The 17,464-nt window shown below is 40.6% G+C and overlaps 1 protein-coding gene across 1 annotated transcript in view; it reads right to left on the bottom strand.

Annotated features, from left to right (window-relative positions):
- MND1 (meiotic nuclear divisions 1) overlaps positions 1-8,957 on the bottom strand; it is a 42,431-nt gene extending 33,474 nt beyond the window's left edge. Inside the window, exons 1-4 of the mRNA XM_031614245.2 lie at positions 8,825-8,957; positions 8,173-8,238; positions 7,301-7,358; positions 5,391-5,539 (exon numbers count right to left, since the gene is read on the bottom strand). Coding sequence (XP_031470105.1) covers positions 5,391-5,539; positions 7,301-7,358; positions 8,173-8,238; positions 8,825-8,827 — 276 coding nt within the window. The 5' untranslated portion in view covers positions 8,828-8,957. The remainder of the gene's footprint in view (positions 1-5,390; positions 5,540-7,300; positions 7,359-8,172; positions 8,239-8,824) is intronic.
- Between the last annotated feature and the right edge of the window lie 8,507 nt (positions 8,958-17,464).

The following is a 17,464-nucleotide window of genomic DNA, read 5'->3' as shown; positions in this document are numbered from 1 at the left end:
GAGAGCTGGGTCTGTTCAGCCTTGAGAAGAGAAGACTGAGAGGAGACCTGATCCAGATAAATATCTAAGGTGTAGGGGGCAGAGTGGCGAGGCCGGATGCTTTTCAGCGGTATGTGGAGACAGGACAAGGGGAAACAGCTGAAAACTGGAGTATAGGAAGTTCCGCACCAATGTGCGCAAGAACTTCTTTACGGTGAGGTGACGGAGCACTGGAACAGGCTGCCCAGGGAGGTGGTGGAGTCTCCTTCTCTGGAGATATTCAAGACCCGCCTGGATGCCTACTTGTGCGACCTGGTGTAGGGAACCTGCTTTGGCAGGGGGGTTGGACTCGATGATCTCTGGAGGTCCCTTCCAACCCCTACAATTTTGTGATTCTGTGAACACCTATGCATGAACCAGAAAAAAAAATAAAAATGTCAACATGAAGGATGCTTGTTACTGTTCATAAGCGTATTTACTATAAGTCTACAAAGTCCAAAGTGATATTAAGCAAGTCAGTTCAAAGCAGACAGAACACTGACAAATATTTTCCCTTGGAAAGAAAAGGTAAGAAAGAAAAAGTGTTCTAATTTTTCCTCAAAGAGCTTTTAAACTTTGTTATCCTGATCAGCTGGGCTCTATACTGACAAGGCCTGCAAGGTCTATGCACAGAATCCAAGTCAAAACACAGTATTCATCTGATATTCCCCAAGCTCAAGTTCTGCCCAAAGATTACAAAAAATAATTCAAACCATCACTCTGTAAACTCTTAAAGAGCCCAAATTCTACCTTGAGATATTAACAGCAACATAGGTTATCAAATTCCAGATTTTTGACAGCACTCTTTCATATTCACTCTTTATGCCAATTTCCTATTTTTCAAGCAGCATTCAGACAGATAACCAAGTCATCTCAAATTCCAGATACAATGAATGCTCTTTGATGGAATTACAGTGTGCTCAGTGATAATGATAGCTGCGTGACTGTGACAAGAAAGACCTTTCCCCCAAAGACTTCCTGCTTCAAACTGACTTCATGCATTCTGATTACAAAATCTGGTGAATAAGTTGGTTCTGTTTCATTCCCTCCAGAACAACAAATGCTATGAAGAGAGACTTAAGTGCACCATAGTATTTTTATTTCTGCATGGATACCAAATTTCTGAATTAAATATTAATCAAATGACAAGATTTTAAGGTCAGAGTTCCAATTAATTAAGATCACATCTCATGTCTCCATCAAACCCAGCTTTGAGAGGCACTATTGCCTCTGCCTTATCCCCAGGCTGGAATGCTCCTGGCTTTCCAAAAGAGGTGAACTTGCATGATTGCCAAACAGCAAGGAACTTTCCCAGGATGTGCCATCTTACTGTTCTGCCTCTCACCTTGGCCATGGCCACTGGGGGGGTTGGCTGGACATGCAGGTGAAGGGCTGCATCTCTCTCAGATTTGACACGCTTTTTGGAAAGTTCAGATCAACAGTTTCACTTAAGTAATAGGGTCAGGACTACATTGTCAGCAGCCAGCACACAAGCCTCTTCAAAAAGGAAAGGTAAATGGTCTGATAACATTACCTAAAAAAAAAATAAATAAATAAAAGCAGTATTTTTCCTGTATTATACCAGAATGAATATATATATCTTTATATATGTATATATAAAAATATATATCGGGGCATAGTAACAACATATTCTTTTCAATAGGGTGACATTCTTCCTTCAAACCTATTTTATAATCCTTACAGTTACTACAGAGCCAGCTTTAAATAAAAAAATTAAAGCTCTTAAATCATGCCAGTTTTAGCTTATGCTCATCAAGGAGGTGGGAAAGGAAAACCTACACCTCACAGTTACCATCAATCTAGCTCAATATTAACAGCTAGAAAAAGGAAAAGCATGAAATTCTGCTAATGAGCACAAAATTATGAGGTTGCTTAATTCTAAAAGAAGCCTCCAGAGCACCATATTTTTAGAAGTCTGCCATGACAGCAGTAACTAGGCATACCCTCCAGGGCTTTGTAGCATGCCATTAAACATAATCCAGAAGGCTCTAATGAGTTACAGCATTAGAAGAGTATTTTCTGCTAGACATTTTAAGACTTAATAAATTCAGAATCATTTCAAGACATCAAATTTTTAAAGTGCAAGATGCAAACAGGTAGCAAAAAACCTGAACTGCTTCAAATAAAAGTTTATTAGCATCTTCCAGGAGACCCATTCAGGGAAACGGTGGTACGGAATCAGCAAATTAATTAGCACAGCCATAATCAACATACTGCCATTTAAACAATGCAGATTCTCAGCCATTTGCATCCCACTAGATGATATGAAGATGTAAGCTAGACATGCTATACCAGCTCCATAGCTGGATGCTTCTTTATGTGTCTCATCCTTTATTTCAAAGAAAACGTATAGGTCTGTGAAAGCCTACAAGCTGAAAATGGGGGGAACTCATTCTAATTGCCTCTGTTGGGACAGTTGTTACTACTAAGAAAAAAAAGAAAAAACAGTAATGCAAGCCAGAAGGGAGCAGAATCATCCATAGGGGCTGAGACTGCTGACTGTCACGATGGCTGGGCCAGTGCAAGGAAGGATAACAAAACAAATAAGTAGAAAGCTAAATTAGATACCCTGAAATACGAGGAGAAAAGAAAACTCAGCATGCATATGGAAAGACTACCAGAACTGCTTAGTCAGCACATTGGGATCCTGCATATATATTCTAATGGGCATTAAAGAGACAACGAGACTTATTTTTCTTGGAAAGAGACAGAGTACACATTCTGCAACCCAATAAAACAGAATTATAACGACACATATTACAGAAAAACATCTAGATAAATAATTCCTAACATAAGTCATGTGTATTAGTTGCAAAAGTACCAAAGCAAATCTCTGGTGAACCTCAGCTCAGCACCGAGGCCTCCAAGTCAGCCAGCTCTGAGACTTGCACATCATGCAGCCAGGAACCCATCTCTTGTCTGCGTGAAGGCACACAGACAACCCATCAGAAGTCAGGGCAAGGAGGCAGCTGCTCAGACCAAAAGAATCATAGAACAGCTTAGGTTGGAAGAGACCCCAAGGATCTTAACATTCCAACATCCCTGCCACAGACAGAGCCACCAACCTCCAGATCTAGTACGAGACCAGGTCGCCCAGGGCCCTATCCAATCTGGTGTTGAACACCTCCAGGGACGTAGCATCCACAGCCTCTCTGTGCAGCCTGATCCAGCACCTCACTACTCTCTCTGTAAAGAACTTCCCTCTGACATCCAAGTAGGTGGGCAGCAGAAGTTTCTTTGGCTTCAGTCAGCAGCCAGCCTCAAGCAGTTGCTATCCAGCAGCCTTCCATGCAGTAACTCAGACACAGTGTTTGAGAAGTAGACATATGTCCATCTAAAAAGGATAGAAGTAAACTCATCTGTATATTAAAAAAATATCTGATGATTAGTACTCATTTTTGATTCTGTGTATTTTGAATAAATAAGGTTCTTCCCTTTTAGCTGTTATCAAACACAATCCAGGAGGCCTTGAGCCACATTACTCACCAACAGGATTATTTTTTTCCATTAACTATTTCCTAAATGTGCATTCCTAACAACTACACCTCCTAATTAGCATTCTCCAAGTCTTCTTTTTTTTTTTTTAATTAATACTGTAAATGAAGTAAATGCTTTCTCATTTCATATTTCAGTGCTCCTAAGTACAAACAATCCGGTAAATGCAAAGTGACTATTTCAACAAGTTCATTCCCAAAGAACTTTTTTAAAGAAAGCTAACTGCCAAAAGTAAGTCAGGATGTGTTAATTTCTCAATTCTTCCTTTGGCTCAATACAAGAGTAGTGGGAAGTGAAAATCCCTCCTCTTACCAAATCCAGGGAACAAAATTTCAACTAATCTCTTCCATCTCAGCTAACGCTTGTCCAACACAGTGCTGACTGGGAGAAATTAAGGGGTCAGAAACTCGTCCCCCATCTCCGCTGATCATGAAGCAAGGCCACAAAACAGTGTAAAAAAGTCCATCCCTTATCCTCTTCTGAAAAGATTTACCAAAATCTTTGCTGCAGTACAAGGTGATGCCATCTCAGCCCCGACCTCAGCAGGATTGGCAGCAATAACAGCATGCTGTTAAACTTGGCCCCACAAAGCCAAGAAACATCATGAGAAACAAGGTAAATTGCAGCAACTGGCAATAAACCAGTGAAATTAACTGTTCTGAGCTGACGAGTAAAATGAACCATCACAGAACCATCCTGAGAAAAGATTGTAAACTGCTTGTTTCCCCAGGCTACTGAATTACAGTATTTGCAATATGGCCAACAGTTACGCTGACAACAGAAAGACCTCCACTGAAAAAAAAAATGTGAAAGTTGTAAATTCACCTTATATAAACCAGACAATACCATTGTCAGGCAGCAGAATCTCCCATAGGAGATGATCTTCCTGCTTATACTGCATAGATCATGCTCATTAGTAGACCTACTAGCAATTTTGACTCCTTGAGCTATGGAGGACAAAAAATGCAACAGAAGCCACACAAAGCAAAGATATTTGATGTCCCTGCTTTTTAGAAAAACAGGAAAACCCAACACTTGCTTACAAAGCAGCACTAACTTCATGAATCAGCACAGAACTTGCCATGTGTGTGAGTTCAGGGAGTTGCACCCCTCTTCAAACACCTGCCCCATTAAAGCAAGTCAAAAAGCAAAAAAGAACACAAAAACAGCTATGCTGAAAGAAGTAACTTCAACTCAATCAATGTCTTTAAATTGCCATATGTCTGCACAAGGGGATCACACTGAAGAAGTAACAAGAGGTAAGTGGATTTAGAAACCCTTCAGGAAATCTTCCAAGAAGCTAGTAAAGTAGCAGATCAAAAGAACAGCAGTGCAGCAACAGAAGATGTCTTGCTCTTTTGCAGAAGATCATGAGCAATCCTAATAAAAGTGCAATATCGGATGTTCCCTAATTAAGCTATCAAGAACAGATGCGAAGGAACAACAGTGATAGGTAGAAACCACATCCACCTCTCACGGCTTCTAGATCATTACCACACGATGGACTACACTACGTACGACACATAAAAGCATATGGAGCCTAATTATTTAGACAAAGTCCTTAAATGATGTTGCTCATTATGAATAGCATGTTTTCAGCAGCAAGTGGCAAAAAAGTTTCTTTAAGCCCCAGGAAAACTGGATTCCAAAACTCTTCCGAGGTACTATCAAGATAAAAAGAAAGAATGTCCCATCACATTTGTCAAATTTTTCCCTCAGTAGACTCTGCACCATGTGCATGTGCATGTGCACATACGCATGCATAAGAGCAAGTGATATGAGCAGGAGTGACAATAGGGTATAAGAATTAAACAAGTCCATCCAGGAAACAAGCACTTTCCTTAAAACAGACTTACCTGAGTCTGCAATTCTTCTAATTTACGCTTCCTGGCATGAAGAGCTTTACTTGGGAAAGCCCAGAAGTAATTGGAAGTTCCGATTCTGTCAGTGTCCACCATGCCATCATCAACTAAGCTTTGCAGAACCTCTTTGACAGACATGGAAGCTAACAGAAGCAAAAGTATGAGATTAGATCTGCATAGCACCTCCTTAGAACCACGGAGAACTATTAATATTGTCAGACATCATCTACAACCATCTGTCTGAATATTTCAGTACAGTGTCAGCTAGGAAGACACTGTGCTTGATGCTCCATTTCAAAACACAAATCCCTCTGAAATCAGTGGCTTCAACATAAAGGCTGCTGCTCTTTAACACAGTCTGCTACAAGATGTTTGTAAACTGCTCACAACCATTGTAAAACGTACATGTGTATTACAGCACAGTACAGCCATAACAAACTCATGAGAGGACACTTGAAAAGTTGTCCAGCAATCTTAACTATAATATCCATTAACCTACAATTGCTTGATTACAAATGTAATTGCATTTCACTTTGCAGCATTTACCAAAGCATTAAATAGCAGCAGGGGCATGAAAGCCACCTCCCTACGGGCTCACAAGGGGTAGATTTGATATTTGTTTATATTCAGTTCCAATACAGAAAGTCACTTGTAATGTTAGATATTGCAATAATTGTTTCTTCATTTTCTACCAAATATGGGGTACAGTCCAGCATTTAAAAAATTACACCAGTTCAACAAGCAAAGCACTAGATACTATCACCCACAAGCACGGCAAATCTAAATACCTTCAAGATATGAGTTTTCAGTGTCTCACATCCAATTTCAAGCCTAAAGGAGATCCCTGACCAGAAACACCCTTCTTCTGGAAGTTATAGGCCGGATGCCAGTATAGGGGTACTTCCATAGACAAAGTTTTTCTTTCCAGAAGAACCCAGACTCTACTGATGTGGCTAAATGCCTCCACATTCACAGGCAGGATGAATCTGGACCCTTCAAAGGTACAAATGGTGTTAGAAACTCTATCTTTTAAAACATGAAATTTGTTTGCTTACACTGTTTTGCATTTTTTTCCTACAAATTGCAGCTAAATGTATGCAAGAGGTATTTTGACAAACCAATCAAGACAGCATCATAGTTCTGGAGATGCTGTTCAGCATCTCTGCAGACTGTTGACATAACCTGAATCTTGAAAATCACCATTTTTCAACATGCCCATGTTTTTTTCCACAAATTTGTGCATTCCTTACTCTCACAGTACCACAACGACATGCTCATCAAGGACAGTGGCAACTACACAAACACTGCTCTTCTGTCCACCTTTATCACTGAACACAAAGGAAAACAGAATGAAGAACACACTAAGCAACTCAACAGCGTGAAGATGAATCATCTTAGACCTAATCCAAAACCAGTGGATTTTTTTTCTTTCACTGAAAAGACTTCTCCTTTATCCAGCCATTCTGTTCTTCAACAGAACAATGGCATTTTAAGATATGTGTGACATTACAGACATATCTCTGTATCCCCTATTCTCTGAGTAAGCACAATGATTTCACAGAATGAGGGCTCCTGGAAGGTAAGCACCTCAGAACCTGTGAATAATTCCATCCCAAGTTTTAGTGATTAACTTGGGGTTTGTTGTGACATGTCAGCAATCTCTCATTTTAGCAGTGCCATCATATTTGAGTGACAAAAAAGAGCAAATCGAAATAGGAATATTCTGTTGATGTTACTTTTTATGCTGTGTCCCTGCTATTGGCCACTGTATGCCTTTCTAATTATTTTTCCCCTTACTATTAAAATCACAAGCCTATAATTTTATAGCCAGGAAAATTTATACTGTTTGACTGGACCCAAAAATCACTAGTGACTCAAGATAAATAATCTGTGCAAACACTTACTAATCCCTTTGTCTTTTGAAGCAATCTTCTCTATATCCTTCAACTGGAACACATCTTTCTGCATAAAACATAAAAGACACTTTAGCTCCAAACAACAGCATCTACTTAGCCCATGCAGCTTTTACACTACATTAATGCCAACAGAAGCAATTAGGAAACACTCTGTATGTTTATATTTTGCTGGGGAAATATGCTGCATATTCCTCAATAGAATTAGAACATTCTGAGAAATGAGAAAAAGGACTATTGTCTTAAGGATACCAAAGAAAAGATCGGAGCTTCTGGCTATAACCCGTTAAACTCCCAGTGCCCCACATGATGTTGTGATATGGAATACCAAAAACCAAAAATCACAAAACCATGACATAACATCACAGAATTTTGTCTAAAGTTAGGGTGAAAACCCTTCGGGCTCACTGTGCCAAGGTTAGGCTGCCAGTGCTGGATGCACTGCTTTACTCAAATACTCAAGGGCCACAATAAATATTTTAATAGGTGAGACACTGTGTTTTATGCATGTCAACAGTATATCCGTAGCTCTGCTTTTGGATCTCAGGTTTCTTCCCTCCATCTGTTCTTTTTTAATGCTGGGATTTCTCCCACCTTTGAAACTCCATGACCTTTCACTTTAACAGACTCGGCACACAAAGATGCGGCTCCAGGAAGAAGGAGCACAATGAGCAGCTTCACACCTCCATCAAGGAGCCACCTGAGCTGACACTGCATGAATCCAGGGCTGTAATTTATACAGTGGTAACACGGGGCATGGAGGAGAAGCACAGCTGGACCTGCGTAGTGCCTCTACAACAACGCCCTTGTAGGGCCTGTCTTCCCACCAACATAAACTCAGGGCAACTCTCAGAGACACTTACTGTCTCAAAAAAGATCTCCATCATGCGAGCTCTCTTCTCCTCAAAGCTCAGTCCTTTTTTCTTGGACTAGAACAAGAGAAAAACAAACAAACATATTCTACCACTTGCAGAATAAATGCTTGCTGGGAATTCCCGCCCTGTTAGCTCTAAGTTAGCTGTGCCCCCTTACATAGCCTTACTGCCAAGCCCGGCTCTCACAGGGCTGGCTGCACCCAGCCGCAGCCCACCGCAGTGCACTGAGCCCGAGCTGCCAGCCTGGACCTTCATGGCACCTAGCGCAGCTCCAGTCCCACCGTTCCCGGCTTATCCAGCCGACTGCTTCGATTTACTGGCTTAGAAGCGTGTTCGGATCCCCGTTCTCAGCAAAAGTATTTAGAACCAGTCTTTAATTTCGTGTTCTAGATAAACTACTGCGAAAGGCGGCAAAGCACATTTACAGATACAGCTTTCTAAAGCTAATGGCACTGCGCGCGCCCGCTCAACAGGAAACCAGAAAGCGGCGCGCGTAATGGCCGCCGGGCCCGAACACGCGTCCGGTCCTGCACCCCTCGGCGGGCCCGGGCGAGGGTCAGAGTCCGGCCCCGGCCCTCGCTACCGGCTGCGCTAACGGGGGGCAGGGGAGAGCGCCCGACCCCTCCGCCGCCCCGCTTACCATGGTGACCTCCGGGGCAGGTTTGATTTCGGCGCCACAGGGAGGAGAAAGGCCGCCTGCGCGGCTCCGGCGCCACCTGGCGTCACCGCCTCCGCGGTGCGGGGAGCGAGCGGCCGGCGGCGTGGTGCCGGGGGACGGGGCTGCCGGACGTCAGGCTCTCCTCCCCGCTGCTCCAGCCGGACTGCGCATCTCACCTCAGCGTTGTGGTGAAGCCTATCGACCTTTCAGACACTCTTTCTCATTATATTTGATTTATTAGCTTCGATTCTAGTTATATTGTGTTACAGTGTGCTATCTTGCATTCCAATACCATATTTAGTAAATCAGTTTCTTTCTCCTGAGATCGTTGCTGCTGCTTTTAATTATTTTGGGGTCCCCTTTTTCCCTTTTCCAGAGGTGCGGATTTTGCAAAATCCCTTCGCCCCACTAGTCATGGAACTGGGCTGAACCAGCCCGTAAACAGTTGACATTCTTGGTGGAGAATGCGGGCATAAGCTACTTTTTAGAGCGAATCTCTCTGCTCTCAGAGAGCTTTGTTGGGAAAGTTTCTCTCTTTCACAGGTGCTCACTGAAAACTTGAAAACTTGACCTTGAAAGTCCAGACGGACTGCTAATATTCTGGGATATTTGTAATCTTTGAACACTGCTATTTTGCGTCTGTAAAGAGAGAAAAAAAAAAAAAGATTCTGCTTTCTCTTTTAAATCGGTTTGCAGAGGGAGCTGCTAATTTTACAGAACTTGTGATTTTTAAGCAGGCTCCCAGTCTCCTCCTTTGAATCCTTTATGCATTTTTTGAATGCTCATCTGATCACGTTGTTAATCTACCTGAATGTACTACTCATCATTTCACTGAGTATTTGTATTTATCATATTCTGAGAAAGCCTTCCCCAGAACCAGCGAATACTGAGTGGCAGGGAGTGTGGAGAGGCTTGGGAGAGATTTTAGAGAGATGGACATCTTCGGTGTCATGGAACTTTACTCCTGAACACCTGAAAGACCCTGAGAGCTTAAACAGATATTTGAGACAGAAATGTTGCGGCTCAGGCAGGTCTGAGGAGACACAAATGATTTGGGGCCTGGCTAATGCTTATCAAGCCCTATTCAGTGCTGTCCCAGAGAGGAAGAGAGTTTCTGAAAATGAGTGAGAGAGTCTCCAAGCCGAAGAGGAGAGTTTCCAGGAGATAGAATCAGTTTATATTCATGGGGTGACTGGGGGTTCGCAAGAGTTGACTATGTTGGAGGCTGAAATCAGCCTCACTGGTAAAGACTGGCAAAAGCACCCTATTGCGACTGGCCCAGGGGCTCCATGTATACTTGGTATTGATTACCTCAGAAGGGGATATTTCAAGGATACCAAAGGGTATCGATGGGCCTTTGGAATAGCTGCTGTAGACACAGAAGGTGTTAAGCTGCGGTCTGTTTTGTCTGGCCTATCAGAAGATCTGTCTGTTGTGGGGTTGCTATGAGTGAAAGAGCAGCAGGTACCAACTGCCACAAAAATGGTGCACAGATGGCAGTACCGCACCAACAGGGATTTCTTGCTCCCCATTCATAAGTTGATTTGTCAGCTAGAGAGTCAGGGAGTGATCAGCAAAACTCACTCGCCGTTTAATAGTCCCATATTGCCAGTGCATAAAGACAATGGAGAATGGAAGCTGACGGTAGACTACTGTGGCCTGAATGAAGTTACACCCCCACTGAGTGCTGCTGTACTGGACATGTTAGAACTCCAATATGAATTGGAGTCAAAAGCAGTCAAATGCTATGCCACCATTTACGCCTTTTTCTCCATTCCTTTGGCCACAGAATGTAGGCTACAGTTTGCTTTCACCTGGAGGGGCATTTAATATACATGGAATTGTTTGCCCCAGGGGTGGAAACACAGCCCACCCATTTGCCATGGATTGATCCAAGCTGCACTGGAACAAGGTGGTGCTCCTGAGCACTTACAGTACATTGATGACATTATTGTGTGGGGCAACACAGCAAAGGAAGTTTTTGTGAAAGGAAAGCAAATAATCCAGATCCTTCTGCATGCTGGTTTTGCTATTAAGTGAAACAAAGTGAAGGGACCTGCCCAGGAAATTCAGTTCCTAGGTATAAAGTGACAAGATAGCTGTCGTCACACCCTGGCAGATGTGATCGACAAAATGACTGCCATGTCTCTGCCCATTAATAAGAAAGAGACACAATCTTTTCTGGGCGTAGTGGGTTTATGGAGAATGCATGTTCCAAACTACAGCCTCATTTTATGACTCTTTTATCAGGTGACGTGAAGAAGAATGATTTTGCATGGGGTCCTGAGCAGCAGCGGGCTTTTGGGCAGATTAAGCAAGAGATAGCCCATGCCGTGGCCCTGGGGCCAGTATGGACGGGACAGAATGTAAAGAACATCCTCTACACTGCTGCTGGAGAGAAAGGTCCCACTTGGAGTCTGTGGCAAAGAGCCTCAGGAGAGACCAGAGACCAACCCCTGGGATTCTGGAGTCAAGCGTACAGAGGGTCTCCAATTGAAAAGGAGATCTTAGCCACATATGAGGGGGTTCGGGCTGCTTCTGAAGTAGTCAGTACTGAAACACAGCTCCTTCCAGCATCTCGATTGCCAGTGCTGAACTGGATGTTCAAGGGAAATGTTCCTTCTGCCCATCATGCTACTTGTGCCACTTTGGAGTAAGTGGATTGCGCTGATTATGCAATGAGCTCGGATGGGGAATCTCAGCTGTCCAGGAATCCTAGAGTGATCATGGTCTGGCCTGAAAGTAAAAAGTTTGAAACATCACAGCAGAAGAAGTATCGCGAGCTAAAGAGGCCCCACCATACAGTGAACTACCAGAAAATGAAATTTGCCCTATTCACAGATGGATTGTGTTGTATTGTGAGGAAGCATTGCAGATGGAAAACTGCTGTGTGGAGCCCCACACGACAAGTTGTGGAGGCCACTGAAGGTAAAGGAGAATCAAGCCAGTTCGCAGAGGATGACCAGCTGGCTTTAGATGTTGCTGAACAGGAGAGGTGGCCAGTGCTTTATCTTTACACTGGCTCATGGATGGTGGCAAATGCTCTATGGGGTTGATTACAGCAGTGGGAGCAAAATAACTGGCAAAGAAGGGGTAAACCTATTTGGGCTGCTGAACTGTGGAAAGATATTGCTGTCTGAATAAAGAACATGGATGTAAAGGTGCGCCATGTAGATGCTCATGTGCCCAAGAGTCGGGCTACTGAAGAACAGCAAAATAACCATCAGGTAGACCGAGCTGCCAGAATTGAGGTGGCTCAAATAGACTTGGATTGGCAACACAAGAGTGAATTATTTCTAGCTCGGTGGGCCCATGAGACCTCGGGCCATCAAGGAAGAATATTTAGTAAATTAGTTTGTTTCTCCTCAGATTGTTGCCACTGTTTTTAATTATTTTGGGGTCCCCTGTTTCCTTTTACAGAGGTGTGGATTTTGCAAAATCCCTTCACCCCACTGGTCATGGAACCGGGCCGAACCAGCCCGTAAACCATCAACAGCAGTGCAGCTGGATGTGAAAGAGAACTTTAGCCTCAGGAACAATAAAATGCTTTTGAATTTGAAACTGTATGTAATGGTTACAAATCTAAAGAGGAAGTTGCTATTAATTGTTTCAGCTTTACTCTCCCTGACACTGTTTCACATTTGAGATTTTGTATTGCTGTCTGCAGACACGCTAAAAGATCATGAGCACTCTGCGCAGAATTGAAGTACCAGAGAAAGGCCAAAGAGGAAGTTGGCCATTTACTGCACAGGTTTCCTGGAAAAGAGCAGCATTCTCTACTCTTCGCGTCTTGCTTGCCTGCTTGTCTGATTTTGCCCCGTGGCAGAGAACCTTTGCTGTAATAATCCAGGGGACAGAAGACATTTCTGATCAGTCAGTGAGAACTCACATTAATTTCTTGAAGAACTCAGGTTTAGAGAGCTCACCAGTGACAAAGAAAATATATGTACTATCTAAAAACAAAGTTAGCACAAGTTCAAGTCTTGCTTTTTCAGAAAAAGAGTTGGAGTGAACAAAGTCTTATTTTGTATTCTACAACAATTGACATTTGGTTTTCTGAAGCAGACCCTGGAACAGTTGTAGCACTGCATAGCTGAAAGGCACTATATACTTCCATGATAAAAGTGGAAGAGATTATTACTCATAATCTTACCATCATCTATGAAAATATTCATTTTGATTATTGAACTTCAAAAGGAACATGGAGGACAAGTAAGCCTATCTCTCCAGCTTCTTCCTAAGAAGGACCAAGGTCCCTCTTTCCCTCTTTCCTTTTTACATAGAAGCTAACCCATGAAGCAATTGCAGTTTTTGGGGGTTGTGACCTATGCTGTACTAATTTAGTTTTCAAAAAATTAGCCATCTTGCTGCATTATGGAGATATTTTCAGGGACAGTGAGTATGAAACACGTGAAAAATAAATTCTCAAAAATAACAGAGGAAACAAGCTTTATTTTTATTATTTGAAATTTTTGTGCGTGGTAAAGGTACATATTTGACTGATTTTCCTACATTTCCAAGACAGAGTACTTTTTATTTTCATCGGCTAAAGCATTAAGAATGCTGTGGCACACAGGAAGCTAAAACTATACACACACATACACACACACAAACACTTTGATGTGCATCTTTCATACTCGGTGTTAAGGAGACAAAGTTTGTATTTAGCCTCACAGGGATTTAAAAAGAAAGTAAAACAATGAAACAAAAACAAGTGAGAATAGTATTTCATCATAGGTTTCAAGAGAGTGCAAGACTTACACGTACACAAAACATATGAAACTGACTTAAAAAGGTGGAATGTACAGAAAAACTTTAAAAAAATGAAGAGGAAAGATAGAGTCTTAGAACCGGAAAGCTGCAGTGTATCAACTGGTAGAGATTTCTAGTGTGGAGATACTGCCATACGCTGTGCAGCTTAGGGAACATTCCCATGTCATAAAGCCAAAGCAAAAAGTGTCAAGGTTAAGGCCGTGTTGCTCACAGACATCAACCGAAGTGCTGTACATTCATCAGAAAGAACACAACCAGTGAGGAACCTTCCTACCCCGTAGCACAAATGCCTTTCTCATACTCTCCACCAACAGTCCAAAACAATCACTGCTCACAGTTATTCAAGAAAATTGTCATTATACATCATGATTTCATAACTAGCTGTCACCCACAGCTGGAAGTCATTTCTTCGTAACAAACACAACATATTGGGCACTTACAGTCCTCATTATGGCAACACTAGATCCTTAACTGTAAAAAAAAAAAACAAAAAAAAACAAAAAAAAACAAAAAAAAAAACCCTGATGTAAAATTGAAAACCCTCTAGCTTTTACAGAACCAGAAAAGCATTTACTAATAAATAACTCTCCATCTACTCTCCATTAGACAAATGCTTTGCCTCAAGCCATTTTCCATTTCTTACACAGCCACATTGCTGCTATTTAACCAATGTAAGAATCCCCTATTTGTAGTGGATTTATGTGAACATATTCTTTATTCTAGTCACAAAATAATGAAAATACAGTTAGCTAGTTTGTCCTAAAATACTCTAAATTACATAAGAACCGATAACCTTTTGAGATTACTTTTGAGTTGAAAATCAGTTAAATGAAGCACATACTTTTGTCATTTGTGCTATGCCCCAGTCACTTGGCATTCCAGCGTAGTTGAAGCAACGTTTCTGGTTACACCTGAAATCTGGCAGCAGACTGCCTATAAACTTTTAATAAATGCTAACAACTCACTAAATCAGGTAGTACAATTCTGATGTTCGCTTAACTGAATGAGAAAAGAATCTGCCAGGTTTTTTTTAGAACAGAATTTCTGTTTTGCTTCTTTGTAGCATTGGTAAGTTAAACATTTTAGCTGAGTTGACTTCAAAAGCACACTGCCAAAGCAACATGTTTCTCAGTTTCCTGCGCCAGGAAAATAAGGTCAGCCTTTGGAAACAAAATAGCCCATGCCACAAATTGGCAGCATTTGTTATCTATCAGAAAGAAATCCAAATGAGTGCCGTTTTTTCAGGTGCCTTAAGGGTTGCTCTGGTGGTGTCTGAAGTCTCAATAAAGACTATTCAATCTTAAGAAAACATCCACATCACTCCTAATATCTGTTAACATGGTAGCAAGGGAAGTTGCATGCAGAATTCCATGTTTCATATGGACATGCAATGGGCTGACAGAGGTTATATATGAACCTGATGAACAATACTGAGCCGAATGAAAAGAAAATCATTTGTAGAAAAATGGATTCATGGATTAGTATAATCTTAAGTGTACATTTTGATATATAGGTTAGGGTCTGATTTCTGCAATTCTCATAGTACCTGGCAATGGAGGATTTGGCAATGTTTCTTCGGTGGAAAGCATGTATGTTTAATAAAATGTTACTACAGAAATTCAATTTTTGAACTAAAACTTGTTAGTATTGTCATAACTGATGGCAATAGTACACTTCTCATTTACTTTTTATCTCAAAGAACCAGTGCAACCTCTTTGTTAAAGAATGCATTTAAAATGCTACATACATTTGTTTATTGATAAATTAGCCATTGAAGGGCATTCCAGTGCTAGAAATTGTCAGGTTGTTTATAAGGACACTTAGAATAAAATTAATTGATCATCATAAAATTTGATTTACAATTTTGTTTAATTTTGATAGGACATCTTACTATATAATATCTGAGGTAACTCATCTTCAGCATTTTAGGACAAACTCAGTTTAAGCAAAGGTTATTTTTTTTCTTTTGATAAGAACAAACATCATTTTTAACATTTCAATAATGTTACCACCAGTTTCTTAGCTGCAGTATACATATGTTCAAATCTCAAGCCTTATACACAAAATATTTGTTCCAACGAAATAAGAAAAGGGATCTTTGTGTGAATTTGTAAGTTGGAAAGAAAAAATGAGAAGAAAAAAACAGTGATTAAAAAGAGTAGACAAACACTACATTTAAGAATTTGGAGCTCTGCATTTTTACAAGTCAAAAGCATCTTTACAAAAAAAAACCTTTTTTTTCTTAAATTTGTTGAAACAATCTTAACCTTTTTAGAAATAAGTCTAATATTTGTAACAAGCAATTTAACAGAGGTTTCTTTCATTTTTGCAAATATGCTTAAAACACTCTCCTATTACTGACCCGATGCCCTTTTGATTCAAGGTTTTAAAAATTAGAAAAGAAACACACTATTTCCTAAACTACTTTTGGCATTGGCAGCACACTCACCAGCTCCTCAAATGAGGTTTACAAGTGAGCATCACTCTATCTCTATTAGGCTATGGTAGCAACTCATCTTTTGACCACTGAATTTAGAATTGAGAATAAAGCCAATGCCACTTTAAAAAAGACAAACACTTAAAAATAACATTATAAACAGAACCAAGTAATATGATTGTAAGCATTTCTCATTATATTAATAATTCAGTAAAGAACACAGTAAAGAGATTCGGCAGGAAGAGGGACATTTTTCAGAGTACTATCATTGTCAAATGGCATACATATGTTCCAGTTTGCTGAAATAACCTACATTTACTTTTTAAAATTTTTGTGTCAGTCAAACACACATACATACAAACAAATCAGAATAAATCTCACAGTCTTTATTTTATCCTCTAACAAAATTCCCTTTGATGAAGGACTTCAGGAATTGGTTCAAATTCATTCTTATTTGTAATGTATTTTTTTCTCATATATAAAGAAATAGCTTTGGTAACCCTTGGCTTTCCTATACAACCTCTGTTTACCACAGTTCCATTGGTTGTATAATGTAGGTCCTCCATTGGGGTACCTCTCTGGCTTTCTGTCCTGTGTGATGCTGCATTTTTGTATTTGTTAATACAGTGAGTTGCCTTAAGGAAATGTGGCAATGAACATATATGAAAGGGTGGCATGCATGAGGTTAATTGAGTTGACATTGCAATAACCCTGATCCCAATGAACTAGTTTGGTGTCAAAAAGTCTGTTGTTGTGCAGAAATTCAGCTCTCACTAATGTATCACTATTGTTAAGCTCTTCCAGAGCATAAAACACAGTTTCTGCAAAGTCCTTCCCGTACACTGAGCAAGAGAAAGTGAACAACAGACATATGAAAAAATCCTTCATTAATCCCACATGAGCAGGAAATTTGCATGGATTCTCATAGCACTAAATGTTGAGCTGAGTTAGATCTGACAGTTTGAACTAGACCAATTTTGTGTAACTTAATTTTTTTTTTTTTTTTTTTTTTTTTAACTAGAAGGACCTACTTGTTACAGACAGTAAGACTTAAGAATGTTTAAAGTGTAATACCTACCATGAAAATGAGATCTAAATGATTCCCAGGATCACCTTTGGGTGAAATAATGCGTAACAATGATACTTCTTCAAATTTGGAAGCTCTAAATGGGAGCTACCCTTCACAGTCTTCAAAAAGCTTTGGGGATTTTTCCCCAAATTTTTCTCATTGTTGTCTAACTAGTTAATTGCAGTTCCGTAAGTTGCAGTTTTTGTTTAATATCACATTGTCTTTATGAATTCAGTTAAAGAGTATTCTGTGTATTAACTCTTACAACAAAAAGTTCAGTGAGGAACGTAAGAGGTGCAATTTCTATGTAAACAAGGTTAAGTTTGGAAATTAACATAAGTAG

This window comes from Phasianus colchicus, chromosome 4 (genome assembly GCF_987193195.1).
Source record: "Phasianus colchicus chromosome 4, bPhaCol1.hap1.1, whole genome shotgun sequence".
Classification (NCBI taxonomy): domain Eukaryota; kingdom Metazoa; phylum Chordata; class Aves; order Galliformes; family Phasianidae; genus Phasianus; species Phasianus colchicus.
Note: the sequence above shows the minus strand (reverse complement) of the source record. Positions and strands in the feature narration are given on the sequence as shown.